This window comes from Xyrauchen texanus, chromosome 21 (assembly GCF_025860055.1).
Source record: "Xyrauchen texanus isolate HMW12.3.18 chromosome 21, RBS_HiC_50CHRs, whole genome shotgun sequence".
Taxonomy (NCBI): Eukaryota; Metazoa; Chordata; class Actinopteri; order Cypriniformes; family Catostomidae; genus Xyrauchen; species Xyrauchen texanus.
The window spans coordinates 17,582,865-17,598,154 of NC_068296.1; the positions used below are offsets into that span (position 1 = coordinate 17,582,865).

The 15,290-nt window shown below is 36.0% G+C and overlaps 1 protein-coding gene across 1 annotated transcript in view; it reads right to left on the bottom strand.

The window, feature by feature from the left end:
• Positions 1-14,907, bottom strand: part of LOC127661687 (phosphatidylinositol 4-phosphate 3-kinase C2 domain-containing subunit alpha-like) — a 54,316-nt gene extending 39,409 nt beyond the window's left edge. The window contains exons 1-2 of the mRNA XM_052152514.1: positions 14,842-14,907; positions 11-1,188 (exon numbers count right to left, since the gene is read on the bottom strand). Coding sequence (XP_052008474.1) covers positions 11-1,102 — 1,092 coding nt within the window. The 5' untranslated portion in view covers positions 1,103-1,188; positions 14,842-14,907. The remainder of the gene's footprint in view (positions 1-10; positions 1,189-14,841) is intronic.
• Positions 14,908-15,290: the final 383 nt, after the last annotated feature.

The following is a 15,290-nucleotide window of genomic DNA, read 5'->3' on the forward strand; positions in this document are numbered from 1 at the left end:
GTTCTCTTACTTGTTTGCTTGGGTTGTGATGCGTTGAGGTTGCAGGTATATTGAGGGAATGGCTTCTAGTCACGGCCGCCCCTGTTGATGCTCTTCTGGGCTGAGAGGCCAAAGTAGCCTTGCTCTTCATCTGTGCTGGAGGAATGCCATTATCCACACCCTCAGGCTCTTCCTGAAGAACCACATCCCATGGGTCTTTGGCAGTCTCAGATTCCTCTGTGCAAGGACTGCCTGATACAGTTGGGGTCTCCTCTACTTCCACCTTACGCTTGTTGAGCGGATCAAGATCCAGCCACTCAAAATGGCTGATGTTGGGAGGTTCTGAGGGCTGGGGCATGGGCTCGAGGGACTTGGCAATTCCTGAGTCTATATCCATGCTTGAGGACCTGCCGTTCTTCAGGTATTCTGAAGTGCTGGCAATCTTGTCAAACAGCTTGGCCATCTCTGGGGTGATGGCAGGCTGCGGGTAGACCAAAGCAGCAGGTGATTGGATGTGAGTAAAGGAGATAAAGGAAGTCGGTTGGGCTGATAGACTAATAAATGGAGGCATTGCGTGACTAAAGCCATTCTGGAAAGAGCATGGAGGCTTTGGAAAGGAAGCACAGGAGAAGATGGGAGACTGTGGGTGTGTTGGGGTAGGTAGAACAGTGTTTGGTGTCCAGTGGAATGATGCAGGGTTGAAGGAGTGTCCTCCAGGATATGATGCACTGAGATCGCAACCTAGAAGAGAAGGCGGCCTTGTCACTTTGTTTAAGCCAAAATTGTCATCCAGAAGCAGCTCCTCCAGCTCCTCCTTGGTTAGCTTCTCTATATCAATGTCCCCAAACTTGTCTTTGTCTTCTTTCTTCTGCATTTCTGATTCAGGGAAGACAATGAGATCTTTCTCCTGCTGGCTAGCGGAAGATGTTTGCACTGTCGCGTTGGGAAGGGGATTAGCACAAGACGCTGGGGGTATGTGTCTTTTCTCTCGCCAAAGTTTAGCTAAGGCCTCTTCCTCCATCTGTAAAGCCTCCTCCTTTCCCACCATCCCTTTGGGCCTGACCACCCCAGGAGAGGCTGGTCTGTCAAGCTTAAACCCATTTCCACTGGATATGTGGGCCATGGTGTCAGCTTTTCCTTGCTCTGCACATGGAGAGACTGGTCAAGACTGGTACAGCGGGGTTCTGACAGGAGCTTTAAAACAGGTTCCTATGGGAGGAAATTGAGAGAACTTTGGTCATCAAGCCTTCATCATGGCATTTGGCAATATCTTTCAAAACAAGTGCAGCATGTTCAGAGCCAATTATGATATACTAGTAGTGCTATATTTAGAGGAAGCGGTCAATATAGTGAGTTGCTGTGGGCCATTTTCAATAATCAAACACACTGCCCATGATGGTGTGGTCACAAATATGAGCTTATAAAACTTAGGGTAATGGATCCATTATCCTTCAGCATTAACATGCCTATTCTCCTAAATCAAAAAGTTGAATCCATTTTGCTTAGCCTATATGTTTGGTTGGACATTTAAATGCTTTTTAAAGAGCTCTTACAAAATGAAAATTAATACTGTTTGCAGTTGCACAATACATTTACAGAAAATTATTTGAAGGGGTTAAAGAGTATTCAAAGACAACTGGAGCCGGAAGAAATACACAAGGCTGTCATATATGAAAAGACTATGAAAAAGACTTCAGAATTCAACCAGATACACAGAGTGGAATGGATATGAGAAATGCTCATAAGCACAAACATCAGCAGCCAAATCCAGCTTTGTTCATGTGAGTAGCCAGTGAGGGTGTGTCAAACTCTGGATTTAACGGGTGAACAGTAGACAGTAAAAGCACATACCAGACATTTCCCTGTGCCTTGCAGGGCTGAGACATGCCAGCTTGCAATTCAAACAGAACCAATTAATGGCAAACTCAGACAGAATAGGTCTTGAGCTCCTCATTTATAACTTGTGCTAAAACCCGCAAATTGGAACTGGGTGGTATGACAGTTAAAAAGAAACTGCTATACCATTTACACAGCAGTAGATATATTTGTCTGGCTTTCAGTAGCATGAGTGCTTTAAATTATTTAGCCTATGCCTACATATAAGAGTGTTGAAGAAACAGAGTAATGTGATCAACAAGTCAAGATGAGAAAAAACATGTAATTAAAGGATGTTACGCACAATGCAAAGTGGAGTTCAGATGTTTAAAGTTTCAGGGCAGTTGCATCTTGACATCAAATCAGAATTTAGAGTGATAACTATCCAGTTTATAATATTAGTTTGAATATTTTAGGTCTTTCGTTTTAACTAATATTAGCCTAAATGATGCAAATTTTTGTTATGGATAATCATTTCTTTGCCTTTCTTTGCCAAACATTGCCATTTTATATATATATATATATATATATATATATATATATATATATATATATATACATATATATATATATATATATATATATATATATATATACATAGAGGGACAGGTGCACTTCACAAAATAGGTGGCATCACGAGGAAGGAAAATGATGTGGATATATTGAAGCAACATCTCAAGACGTCAGCCAGGAAGTTAAAGTTCGGTTGCAAATGGGTCTTCCAAATGGACACTGACCCAAAGCATACCTCCATAGTTGAGGAAAAATGGCTTAAGGACAACAAAGTCAAGGTATTGGAGTGACCATCACAAAGCCCTGACCTTAATCTGATAGAAAATTTGTGGGCAGAAATGAAAAAGGAAGTGCAAGCAAGGAGGCTTACAAACCTGACTCAGTTACACCAGTTCTGTCTGGAGGAATGGGCCAATATTCCAGCAACTTATTGTTTAACCCAAGTTGAACTATTTAAAAGCAATGCTACCAAATACTGACAAAGTGTATGTAAACTTCTGACCCACTGGGCATGTGATGAAAGGAATAAACGCTGAAATAAATAATTGTCTTTACTACTATTCTGATATTTCACATTCTTAAAATAAAGTAGTGATCCTAACTAAGCAAAGACAGGGAATATATTTATGCTTAAATGTCAGTAATTGTGAAAAACTGAGTTTAAATGTATTTGTCTAAAGTGCATGTAAAGGAATGGGCGTTCATCAATAATTTGGTATTCGAATATTTAGGCTCATAAAAAAATGTTTATTCGAATATTCTATTATTTAAATGAAGGTAATTGAGAAAGAGACATTGCAAAATAATTTTTTAGTCATAAAGGTTGCATCACCATTAAAACAACAAGCTTCTAATTATATCCAAAACAAGCTTATATTATTCTTTTTTTATATATATATATATTTAAAACAAGCAATGCGTTAAAATAAAGTGGACTAGTAATAAAGTAGACTGACGCAGATAACGTACAGGACACATATCAACACTCGACAAATAATAGTTATGTTTATATTTTATCTCATGTTTTTATTGTAAAAACAAGCATATCCACATGCTCCGTAAACTATACTCATTTATAGACACCAGTTTAAATGATGGAATGTCCCTTACCTCAGCTAGCAAAGGCTTTGTGGATGCCATGTTTGTTGTTTACAGAAGCGTCATGGGGATTAGGTTGTTAAGAGGACACTGCTTTATGACAAGTTGCATATATATGAGTGTAAAGTGTACACCGCTTATCCAGTACGTTTAAACAGGAACCCAGCTTTCTCACAGTAAGCCACATTCTCACAATATCCCACTTCTTGGTGTCCATCTAGATGCACTGACAGAACGGTTTGATCATCAAATGTGTCCACCCAGTGCATTCTGTTATAACTGCCAGTTTTAGTTCGTGTGTTCAGGATTTAACATGCATCTCACTGTATATATGGCCAGGAAAGCAAAACTTTGCGAAGGGCTGTCAATTTAACGCGTTAATCGCAATTAATCTCACCATAATAAGGAAGATTCCTGAGAAATGCAAGCTTGTAGTACCACCTGTTTACTCCAGAGGGCAGCAAGTGAAATTTCAGCTGTATGAGCAACGCACAGTTTATACACTGAAAACAATTCAGTAGGAAGAACAACGCAAACATGCGTTACATTCTTGCGTTCAAAGCACTTGAAGGAGAGCAAATGCAACTAAGGGATCTCAAGATGTGTTTAAAGATTGAGTATTAAACTATATTTAACGTGAAACAGTGAACTAAACATTTTATGTTTATGATGCAACGCACCAAAGACGCTACACAAGCATGTCTGACTCAGGTGTAGATTGACAGGCTCTTAAACAAGCCCTCATAATAAATCTTCAACTGATTGAAAAATTCACTTGTGAAATGGATTGCTGTGAACTGTATGCCAATGATTGACTTATGATCAATAATATGGTAGTAAACAATACATTGTATTCTAAAGCCGCTTTTTGTATTGTTTTATCATTGATTAACTCTTCTGCTACTAGAATGTAATGCATTTTAATTATCTGAATATTTTTATATATATATATATATATATATATATATATATATATATAATTTTTAATATTTAAAGATAACTATGTATAATTATATATTGATATAAATATGTATAATCTTTATATATTGAATTATTGTTATATGAGGGCTTTCTCAGCAAATATGTGATTAATTAATCGGGACACCGTGTAATTAATTCAATTAAAAATGTTAATCGATTGACAGCCCTAATATATATATATATATATATATATATATATATATATATATATGAAGCAGTAAGTTCCAGTACTTGAATTTGATTGGACGAAAGGCATTCCAAGAGTGCTGATAGCTCACATCATCAGCACTGGGACACTTTACTGTTTGTATCACTCCGCTTGTGTCAGTGGTGTCCTAAACTAACGTGTAAGAGCAATGCAGATGTGTAAGTACATTTTCATTCATCCCTGTGACTTTAAAGTTTTGAACCAGCAGTTGGTATAAAATACCATCTTGTGTGTGCTATAAGTGAGTTGAACTGATGTTGACAACTGTGTCAGTCTGTGTGCAAATTTCTTTTAAGTTATCCAGAATTATCTCTATCTCCGTGATCGCTCTGATTACTACAACACTATAGCTAAGAAAGAGAGTTAAACTAACAGCTTCAGCATTACTACTGATTACAGCTGACTCTGTCTCTGAGTCACGACAGATTTAGTAATCAAACATGCTCCGGGTGCCTACCCGCCGAGTTAGGAGAACATTCAACATGGCGAAGGGGAGTCTGGTATCGGTGTCATAATAAGAGTTCCGCAAGAAAACAACAAAACAATTAAACGTGAGTGAAATACTCATAGGATAATTCAGATAGCACATATGGCAGCATCACTCTACGATTGTAGTGGATTACAATCACACTAAAGCTGAGGAATAGCTTTAAACTAATAGCTGCAGCATTACTTTTAATCACTGTAAGGCAATTGCTCTCTCGCTTACACACATTTCTCTTCAATATCGTAGATTGGAACTCAAGCTTTCTTTCCTAGTTCTAAAAAGTAGTAAGAAAGTAGTTTACTCCGAATCACAACCATGCTGATAGCTGGACATACAGCACTCTTGCTAATATTGCTTCAATAATAAATATTTATAAAACAATATATGCCTAGATATTTATCGAAAAAATTACATTTTCGATATTGAAGATAATCTTTTGAGTAATTTTCAATATTTAGCCTATGTTCTACATTTAGACAATCGGATCAGGTATGTGAAGTGTCACTAAAAACATAAGCAGTTTGCCAAATTTAGACACAACTATGGAGCCAGAAATATGCCAAAACAATTTGAATTTGAATTATGTAAATTTGAAATATAAGTGTGATTTTTGCCAAATTTTATATTACGTTGTAATTTATATAGGTTTGAATTTGAATTTTTTAAACTCCAATCCAGGACATTTCATATTTAACCAAACTGATTTTTTTTTTTTTTTTTTTAATGGCACAATTTTTGAAATATGTATTTTCAAACAGCAAATTTTTGGTTCTGAATTCTTACACTGTAAATATCCCGTTTTAAAAAATACATCTTCAAGTTTTCAAGATGAAGAACATATTCAGAACAACAAATTCAATATTCTAAAATTCAAACCGCAGAAATTCAGATCTACTGAAACTAGGTCAGAGATCAAGCTTCCGTGTTCCACAGGGAAGAGTAGAGGGTCTCGGAAAAGTTGAATGCAGCATTTTGGCCAATTACAGTTCGAGATGCAATAATTCTCTGACGCGAGCGTGATTCAAAAGGTCGCCATTCTGACCATGAAGTGGTTCTTAAACTTTTATGATTTAGATTTTTATGGTTAGCACTTTAGCACATTCTCAGCATATGAGACATTTGTCTAAGCGGTCTCTGGTATTTGTTTTAGTATAAAGTATATTTAGTGTGAAAGTGATTAGTATACGTAAGAGTAAGCGTAACATATAACTCAATAATTAATGTAATTCTGCTTCATTCTGTGATCGGAATCCACATCAGATCTAAGTCGGATGTTATTTCAAACACTTGTTGGAACACCATTCTCACAAGTGCACATCCCTATTGATGTTAAGTCAGTATGCCATTTATTTTAGTTTGACTGTCAGAATAATTTTAAACGGAACATTTCACGTGTTCTTGTCATAAATCTTCAAAGTTGCAAAATAAGTTTAAACAAGCAGCACAAAAAGGTTCGATTTTGGGTAATGTTGATTATTGTTAATAATAACAATGTAAAAATGTATAAGCCTTTTTACTGTTTCATAATTTTATTCATCATTCCAACACCATTAATCTGCACGCATTATTGATGCTCGCTCGCATTATTGATGCTTGCTCGTGCAAGGATAAAGGAAGAACTGAACACTGAAATACAGAGGAATTTTCAATGTATTTAGAGACATTGAGTGGGATGAAAAGTCCCAAAACAAAATATGTGTATTCTTTGTTGAAGGATTGGTTTTGTAATGTAAAAATCTTCTATTCCCCTTCTTTATTTTTATTTTTGATTATTTTACTTATTTTTTGTAATTTATTTTTTGGTATGTTGTGGAGAATATGATGTGTACATTTCAGTCTTTGTTTGTAAATCTTTCAGGTATGATTGCCTTTCTGTTGATGATCATACAAGAATAATAAAAAATATATAATAAAAAAGACTTCCGGAAAAGGTTAAGTAACCAATGACATTTTAGTTTACAATCAAAAGAGCAAAGCCCACCCCACGACTGCCAAAAACAAAAGTGTTTGAGCAAGCAAAAGCAGCAGATGAGATTAAATAGAGCGGGAGATATGGGGAATTGTCTTGTGCGTGCTGTCAGGCATACCCTCGCGTGCTAGATCTTGTATTGCACGCGCGCAGATGTCATGCACGCGCAGAATCTTCCCGTTTCATCGTGCGGCAATGAACTACTGTGGCAAGTGTCAACAATGCACGCGAGGGTTTAAAACGCACGTGCGTGAGTTCTTCCTTTTTCCTCGCGCGGCTTTACACTATCACTCGTGCGAGCATCAATAACACGTGCGAGGATCAATAACGCATGCGGATTAATGTCGTTGAAATGCCTTCATAATGATGAATAACACTATGAAACAGTAAATATACATTTTTACATTGTTATTAACAATAATCAACATTACCCAAAATCGAACCTTTTATGCTGCTTGTTTAAACTTATTTTGCAGCTTTGAAGATTTATGACAAGAACACGTGAAATGTTCAGTTTAAAATTATTTTGACAGTCAAACTAAAAATAAATGGCATAATGACTAAACATCAATAGGGATGTGCACGTGTGAGAATGATCATCCTGTGTTTGTAACGTTTGTTGGAGATCGGTGTGTAAACTAGCCATTAAATGCCTTACAATAAGCCTACAATTTGCATGAACTGAATCGTATAATGTAATCACGCCTGCTAAATCACACACATCTGAATGATCATTCGTGATGTTCATGTCTTCAAAACGCACTTACAAACACCAACAAGTGTTTGAAATAACATCCGACTTGGATCTGATGTGGATTCCGATCACAGAATGAAGCAGAATTACATTAATTATTGAGTTATATGTTATGCTTACTCTTACGCATACTAATCGCTTTCACACTAAATATAATTTCATACTAAGATCTCTGACCCACCTTCTGTAGATCTGAAATTTTGAATTTTAGAATATTGAATTTGGTGTTCTGAAACTTGAAAAATTCAAATTGTTTTGGCATATTTCTGGCTCCATACACAACTAGCTTACTGAATCACAGTCATGAAATCAGCAATCTGTTAGGAGGTATTAGCAGGCAGCCTTGATGTCAAGAAAACCAGCAATGAGGCTTGGCAGCCACAAACTAGCAGCCAACTATCAGGCTAATATTATATAATTGTGACAATGCAATACAGCTATCGGCTGAACACAACAACATCTCCGACATCAGCACCAATGCTGTTAGTTGAAACTTTTTTTCATTATCCACAGTGATGTCAAAGGCAAGAAAGTGACTTCTTCTTCATGTGATGTTTATTGGCGGTTAGCAATCCAGTGGAGTCAAAAATCATTGGAAGATGATTAAATTGGCAAAATTTCATCGCAAAGAGGTCACATGCCTTATGTAGGTTTAAATCCTAAACTGAGAATACTTTAAAAAGGCAGCTTGCCATCTGAAGTTTACCAGTAAACAAACAAGTTATGTTGAAGAATAAATAAATAAATGTTGGCCATATCACCCCGCCCTACCACAAATAATCTAAGAACAACATAGCACACATTGATATATGTTAGGAATGTGACTACTGGTTATACAATTTAATCTAGTTTTACAAAGACATCAAGGTCTTTCCCAAGTGCCAAGCCAAGCCATTCACACGCTGCGGAGGCCATTGTGTACTGAGAAATTTAGCATGCAAACAAGGTGGAGAGGGTGGTCTCCTTTTGTCCCATTGGGGTGTTGTATTTTTTGCTCAAGAAGCTATGTGATATGCAAACACTTTCAAATTTCTTGTAAACTTTTTCATCAACTGACGGTTGAACTGTTAAACCTTTAAAGCTTAAACATGTTCAAGTTATTCATTTCTGTCTTAAGAATGACTTCTGTACTTTGATCAGCTGCACAGCTTAATAAATCCTTTTACAGAAAAGCAGACAACTTTTTTATGCTGACTTTATTACGAGAGACCAATAAGATTTGAGTTTGAGGTCTTTCAATTACAGAAATAACTGATGTTTTGTCATTGTTAAAACAGTTCTGTCTTGCATACACCCACAAGGGTGGAAACAGTTCCCATGAGGTTTCAGCTGCAAAGATTTGATAAAACCAACACACTCTCACAGTGAAAAAATCTAAATCGAAAAGAATTTGTACAACTTTTATAAATTTGGTTAATTCTTATGATATTGTGTGACTGCACTCGTTTGAATTCCTACGACTTTCACTATAGCCAATGATGTCCCTGGACTTCGTTTCCATTTAATACACGACAATTCCTTGCTTCTGCCACACACAACAGCTTCCTATCATGTTTACACACTATACTGATTGGTTAAGTTTAGATAAGGGGTTTGGGTAAGGGTATAATATTAATATGCATGTCCTTAATGCCTAGTGCGTGGAAATCACGCTTACTTCCGCATTAGACATCCGGAAATTTGCACGTGATGAAGTCGTACGAGTTTATGTGAACAACATCGTGCGAGACATTATGAAATAGCCAACTCGTAAATTATGTACGATTTTTCATGAGATCGGGTTGGATAAAACAGAACAAGGAGTATACGTCCTGGCTTTTTTTTTTTACTTGATCTCTCTGACTTTGTGAAATGAATTTAGAAGTGTATGTCTCAAGATGGCATTTTGAACAAGTTCAAAACAATCGTTGTTATTTCAGAATTGTATTAAAATAGCTTTTTTGTTTGTGAACTGAGTGTCAAATGTCCACTAAATGCAGTTTTTATAAAAGGGTTATTACTATAAAAATGATTATGTATCATTTTTATTTTAAATTACATTAAATTACCCAAAATGGTACTGTCAGTCAGGCTGTGAACAATAACCTCTATTTTCACTGTTCCTGATCCGAGTTCTTCATTTGAAAGAGTGGCATACTCAAAATTTATGCATCATCTTTTTGCACAGAAAGAAATGCGCTTGCAATAGCTCACCTGTTTGCCTTACTGATAAGACATCCTTGGTCTCCAGTAACCGCTGCTCACTGCTTGAGATAAGCAGGCATTTGGGGCATCGAGATGTAAACAAAGCTGTCTGCATGACTCCCTTTTACCACCCCTACCCAGAAATTACTAAAGAGCATGACTCTGAAATACACTGCGTTTTGTTACAGAAGCTTTGCTAAGCCCTTGCAAAACATGTCAAGTAAAGACAAATATTTCCCCAGACGGTGAGAATATTCGGAGTGGGTGACAGGAGTGTGAATTAATGATAGATGACTTCACAATACAGCACACACAATGTGTGAAACCTATCATTACACATGTCCTGTTTACACATTAATTTGTTTATATGACAGAAAATAATTTCAAGAAAAATTAAGCTACTGTACACATGCTTATCCAGGTAGCATACCAAGGCACAAGACTCACATATAGCCTACAACTATAACGACGCAAGATGAACAACACGATTATATGAAACCAGTTCAGTTGAAGTTGTAAAGTGTATCTTTTAAGAGGCCAAATGTGCTGAATCCACACATTTACACAATCCTATTTCAGTTTTGCCTGGAAAAAAATGCATGACATAGCCTGCTTCTACAGTCAGTTACCACAACAATACTGAATCAAATATTCCTACAAAAGAACTATTATTCCAATATGAAACTTTCAAATAATATTACTTATTATCATTATACATAACTGTTTGAACTGAGAAAAGAAACTGAAATTGCCACAAGCAAATACAAAAAAATCAGTCTATAACATTTTCTTGCAAATTTAAAAAAAAAAAAAATTTATTCTGTTTTAACTTGAATATTACAGATTAGAGGTCGACCGATATTGTTTTTTTCAGGCCGATGCCGATCTTTTGAAATCCGGGTCGGCCGATGGCCGATTGATGCTGCCGATTTATTTTGGCCGATATTTGGCCGATATGTGCTTGTTTTTAACCTCTTAGTTGAACCTTTTATTTGAAAGATAAAATGTAACACAAATAATTACTTAAGATAGACAAAATTTCTCAACAAATACATTTATTGAACACTTGACCAATCTGCACTTGTACACTTAAAATTAAAAATGTATAATGTAAAAACATATTGTATAAATAATGTATAACAAATATATTAAATAAACAAAGCAGGTGTTACGAACTGCTCCCAGACACAAAGGTTGAGATCCAAATGCAGCTTTAATAAAGGGGCAATCCAGACACGTAATCCAATATTCAGAGCATCCAAGAGAAGCACAGGCATAACTAGGGATGGGAATCGTTAAGGTTTTAATGGTATTACTATGTTACCGATACTGCTTATCGATCCGGTACTTTAACGGTATTCTTAACGGTTTTTTTGTTATATATATATATATATAATTTTATTTCAGGAAGGTCTACTAACATTCCTGTTCAGGTGTGGTCTAAAAGAAATCTAATAAAGTAATCAATTGTAAAATAACACTGCATCGTTTATCATAGATAGATTAATGCTTATTAATGCAGAAGTTATTCATTCAAGAGCTGTAAGTGATTTTCTCTTTGCCTTTTGTTGTTTGATTCGCAGTAATGGCTCAATCGTCACAATAGACAGCTTCCCCTTTAAGACCGAGTCTAATAGGCTCCTGATGCACCATATTTTCACCCAACTATTTCCATAACTACGTCCATTTAAGACATAAACTGTGTTTAAGTGAATCTCCAAGCCGGTCGTTTTGACATATTTTTGTGTATATTTGATCGTTTAGACGCGCACATGAAACCCAAAGCAGCCTATGCTTGTCTCTTTGCGGTGTTTCGGAGCGCGCGCCGCCTTGGGAACGTTATCTCTTGCGCTCTTTTTATTATTAAACGTGTCCCGCAATTTAGCAACAGTAGCATTTTACAACAATCACCGATCGTGCTGATTCTGAGGTTAAGTTTCAGTTTTAGGGAGAAATGTCAGTGCACCGCTGTGAAGGGAAGGAAGTTGTGCTAGACAGATTGCGGCTTATGTATAAATATTCTTTTTATAATCTTTGGAAGGCGAAATCTAAAATAAAATCAGACTAATAATCACAGATCTAAACCAGGCTATGTCTGAATGTTTAGTTCTGTCACTCATCAAGCAGGGCTCGTTTTGTGCTCGCTGTGGCACAGCGTGAGCGAGTTCTCTCTCTCTCTCTCTCTGACTGCGAATAGCTAAATTGCATCACAGACAAATGGTTTCATATTATTATACATAGAAATGGCTGGCGAGATAAAATAACTTTCTCTTTATAGCAATAAAGAATGTATTTTCTTAATTTCTCCAGTACCGACAGCAGAAGCGATAACGTCTGAGCTTACCAAAGCCAGTCCTTCAATAGCCTATACTGCGTTGGTATATTTTTATTACTTATTTCTCTGCATTGAGTGACAACCCTCTCAAATATAAGACACACAAACAGAACAAATAAAAGTCTCAGATTCACTGTCTGTAATTGCAAAATTCTTGCTTACTTATTGTGACATGATAGCAACCCTTCTGTTGTGATAATGCAACTTCAACTACGCCATCAATATCCAAAGTAGCCGATCGTCATGTCAACTATCGCGTTTGTCACGTTTTTTTCTTGAAGTTGGCAGTAACATAACAAAAGTTTTTAATTAAATCTAAAGAAGTTATACAAATTTAACCCTTACTGTTTTCTCCAAGGAACTTAGCTCCTTCCTTAGGCACTGGATGAGGTCTGCTCACTCTGCTGGGAAATGACTCTAGGGGCAGCGTGCGTCGAACACGTGTTCCACAACAACACTAGGCTGCCCACAGATGCGCCTGCCTAATAATCGGCTTGATATGCGTGGATATTGGCCGATGCCGATTATTTAAAAAATGCAAAAAAATCGGCCGATTAATAGGCCGGCCGATTAATCGGTCGATCTCTATTATAGATCATAGAATATGTCAGAGGTAGTCACATTATAATTAATGTTATTTAGAAGCGAATCTTGGCATAGATGATATAGGCTGCAGCCTATGGTGGCAATGCTCTCTGGGGTGGCACAACATGGTACCTGATCTACCACCCACTCAGCCTTAAAAGCTCTATATGGTTAAGATTTTGAATGTTCATAATGTATTCTTACATCTTACAGCCCTGACATGCCAAACAGCACTGAGGAGGAAAAGAGCAACAGTGTTATGCGCTAAAAAATAACTGTTAAAAAAAAAAGGAACTTATATTTTGACAAAATGTTATAGTTTCATATGAAATAATCTTAATGTAGATCTATTAGATCTCATTTTATTTCAACACTGGTAGTTGTACTTAAAGTTTCAAAATGCATTTCAGCTAATTCTTATTTTGTCCTAAATACTACAATTTGTTATTATTATTACTATTATTCAAGACTAGACAATGGTAATGAGGAGCCTTTCTTCCTGTGTAATACGCATGTTCTATTTGAATTATGTTTGAAATTAGGATACAAACGGGACAATAATGGGCTCATATAAGTAAATATGCTCTTCAATTTTTAAAAGGGGAGAGAAGACTTCCTGTAGATTTGACATCAACAACAAAAATAATGTCACTTGATGCATGTCCTTTTACTTGAAAACCATAAACAAACTATACAACATAAAGGGAAATGCAAACCAGGATACATTAAATACAGGTTGCGTTTTTACTATGGTGGGTCGCCACTTGATGTCCAATGTAAAATCTGTCGTGAGTTAAAGGTACAGACAGGAGCAGTCTGGCTGTGCTGTCACGCACCTACAGTATATGTTAATTATTAATAAATCATAGGATATTACTTTAAAACTTACACAGCTAATGTTATTTTTCATTTAGTAGTTAATTTAACATGCTATGCAAACATGTAAACGAACATTATTTAGTTATATAACATGTTATAGTTACATGCTATTTTTTATCATGTTTATATTTCAGTTTATTATTATTATTATAATTCTGTTAGCATTCGTATTTTATTTATTTTCAAAAGGGATACTTTTTACACATACTTCCATTTAAAAAAAAAAAATGGTTTGAAGTTTCAATTATAATAAAGCGTTTGTTCAACCAAAAAAAAAAAAACTTTGTTTTCATTCCTTTAAATGCCATTGTAACTGCTAATAATAATTGTGTAATATCGTACGTATATCGTGATTTCTGAGACGGTTATCATACCATGAAAATCCCATACCGTTGCGACCCTAATATATATATATATATATATATATATATTCCTTATACTAAATAACACTGTTCAAATTAAGCTATAAAAATGGTAGAACACATCCCAAACTTTAACTCTCGTTTATGAATAATTAAACAGTTAAGACTGTTATTTACATACTTATGCAACAGTTTATAAAGCATGCAAAGTGTGAGACCAAATATAACTAGTAAAACCATGTTACATAACAAAAACAGTCTGATTATTATTCCTATTAATACAGCCAAAGTGTCAGCACAGCAAACATCTTCCAATACACTCCACACTTAGTATAAAACATCCAAGAAGACTCCATCTTAACATTATAATTAAGTAAATCTTGTAAAAAGTTGTTTACGAAACTTTTTCACAGTGTCTGTGCAAGCGTTTCGTGATATCGGCGGACTCAACGCGCCAACAGTAGTGAAAACACAAGCAAAAGAAAAACAAACAGTACAAGTATGCGGACAAACACGGCTCAACAAACGGCGGACAAACACGGCTCAACAAACGGCGGTCAGACGAACAGAGCTGAGAGTAACACTTAAGACACGCATATTAAGAGTTTGTATGAATAAGTGACGATTCCCACCTTAAGACTCTCGGCTCGTTGACGCAGGACATTTTTCTGCAGCTGGAAAATTTGCTCATGTAGTCGTAGACACAAACGTCAGTTCCTGCTGGAGAGCAGAGAAAGCTCTGTGTCAGAGACTAAAGATCATAGAGAAACAGCGTCATCTGGTGGTCATAAAACAAACGTCGCTCATTTCTTGAGTTACCGGTACTTTAATTGGCACTTTTTTTCTTTCAGCATAACTTAAACATTCACTGTCATTTTTGTGATTTCTATTCTTTGATTTCTATTTTATTCCTGAGAGCTCAGATATTGCCAGCAATTACTGCTGAGGGCTATATTGTTATGAATTCAATAGTAACACTTTGATTTGTTCGTAAAGTCAATATTAAATTCTGTCAAGCACTTGCACACTGCACTTCTTGTTTGTGTGTCTTGTACATTGTAATATTTCTAACTGCGGGAGT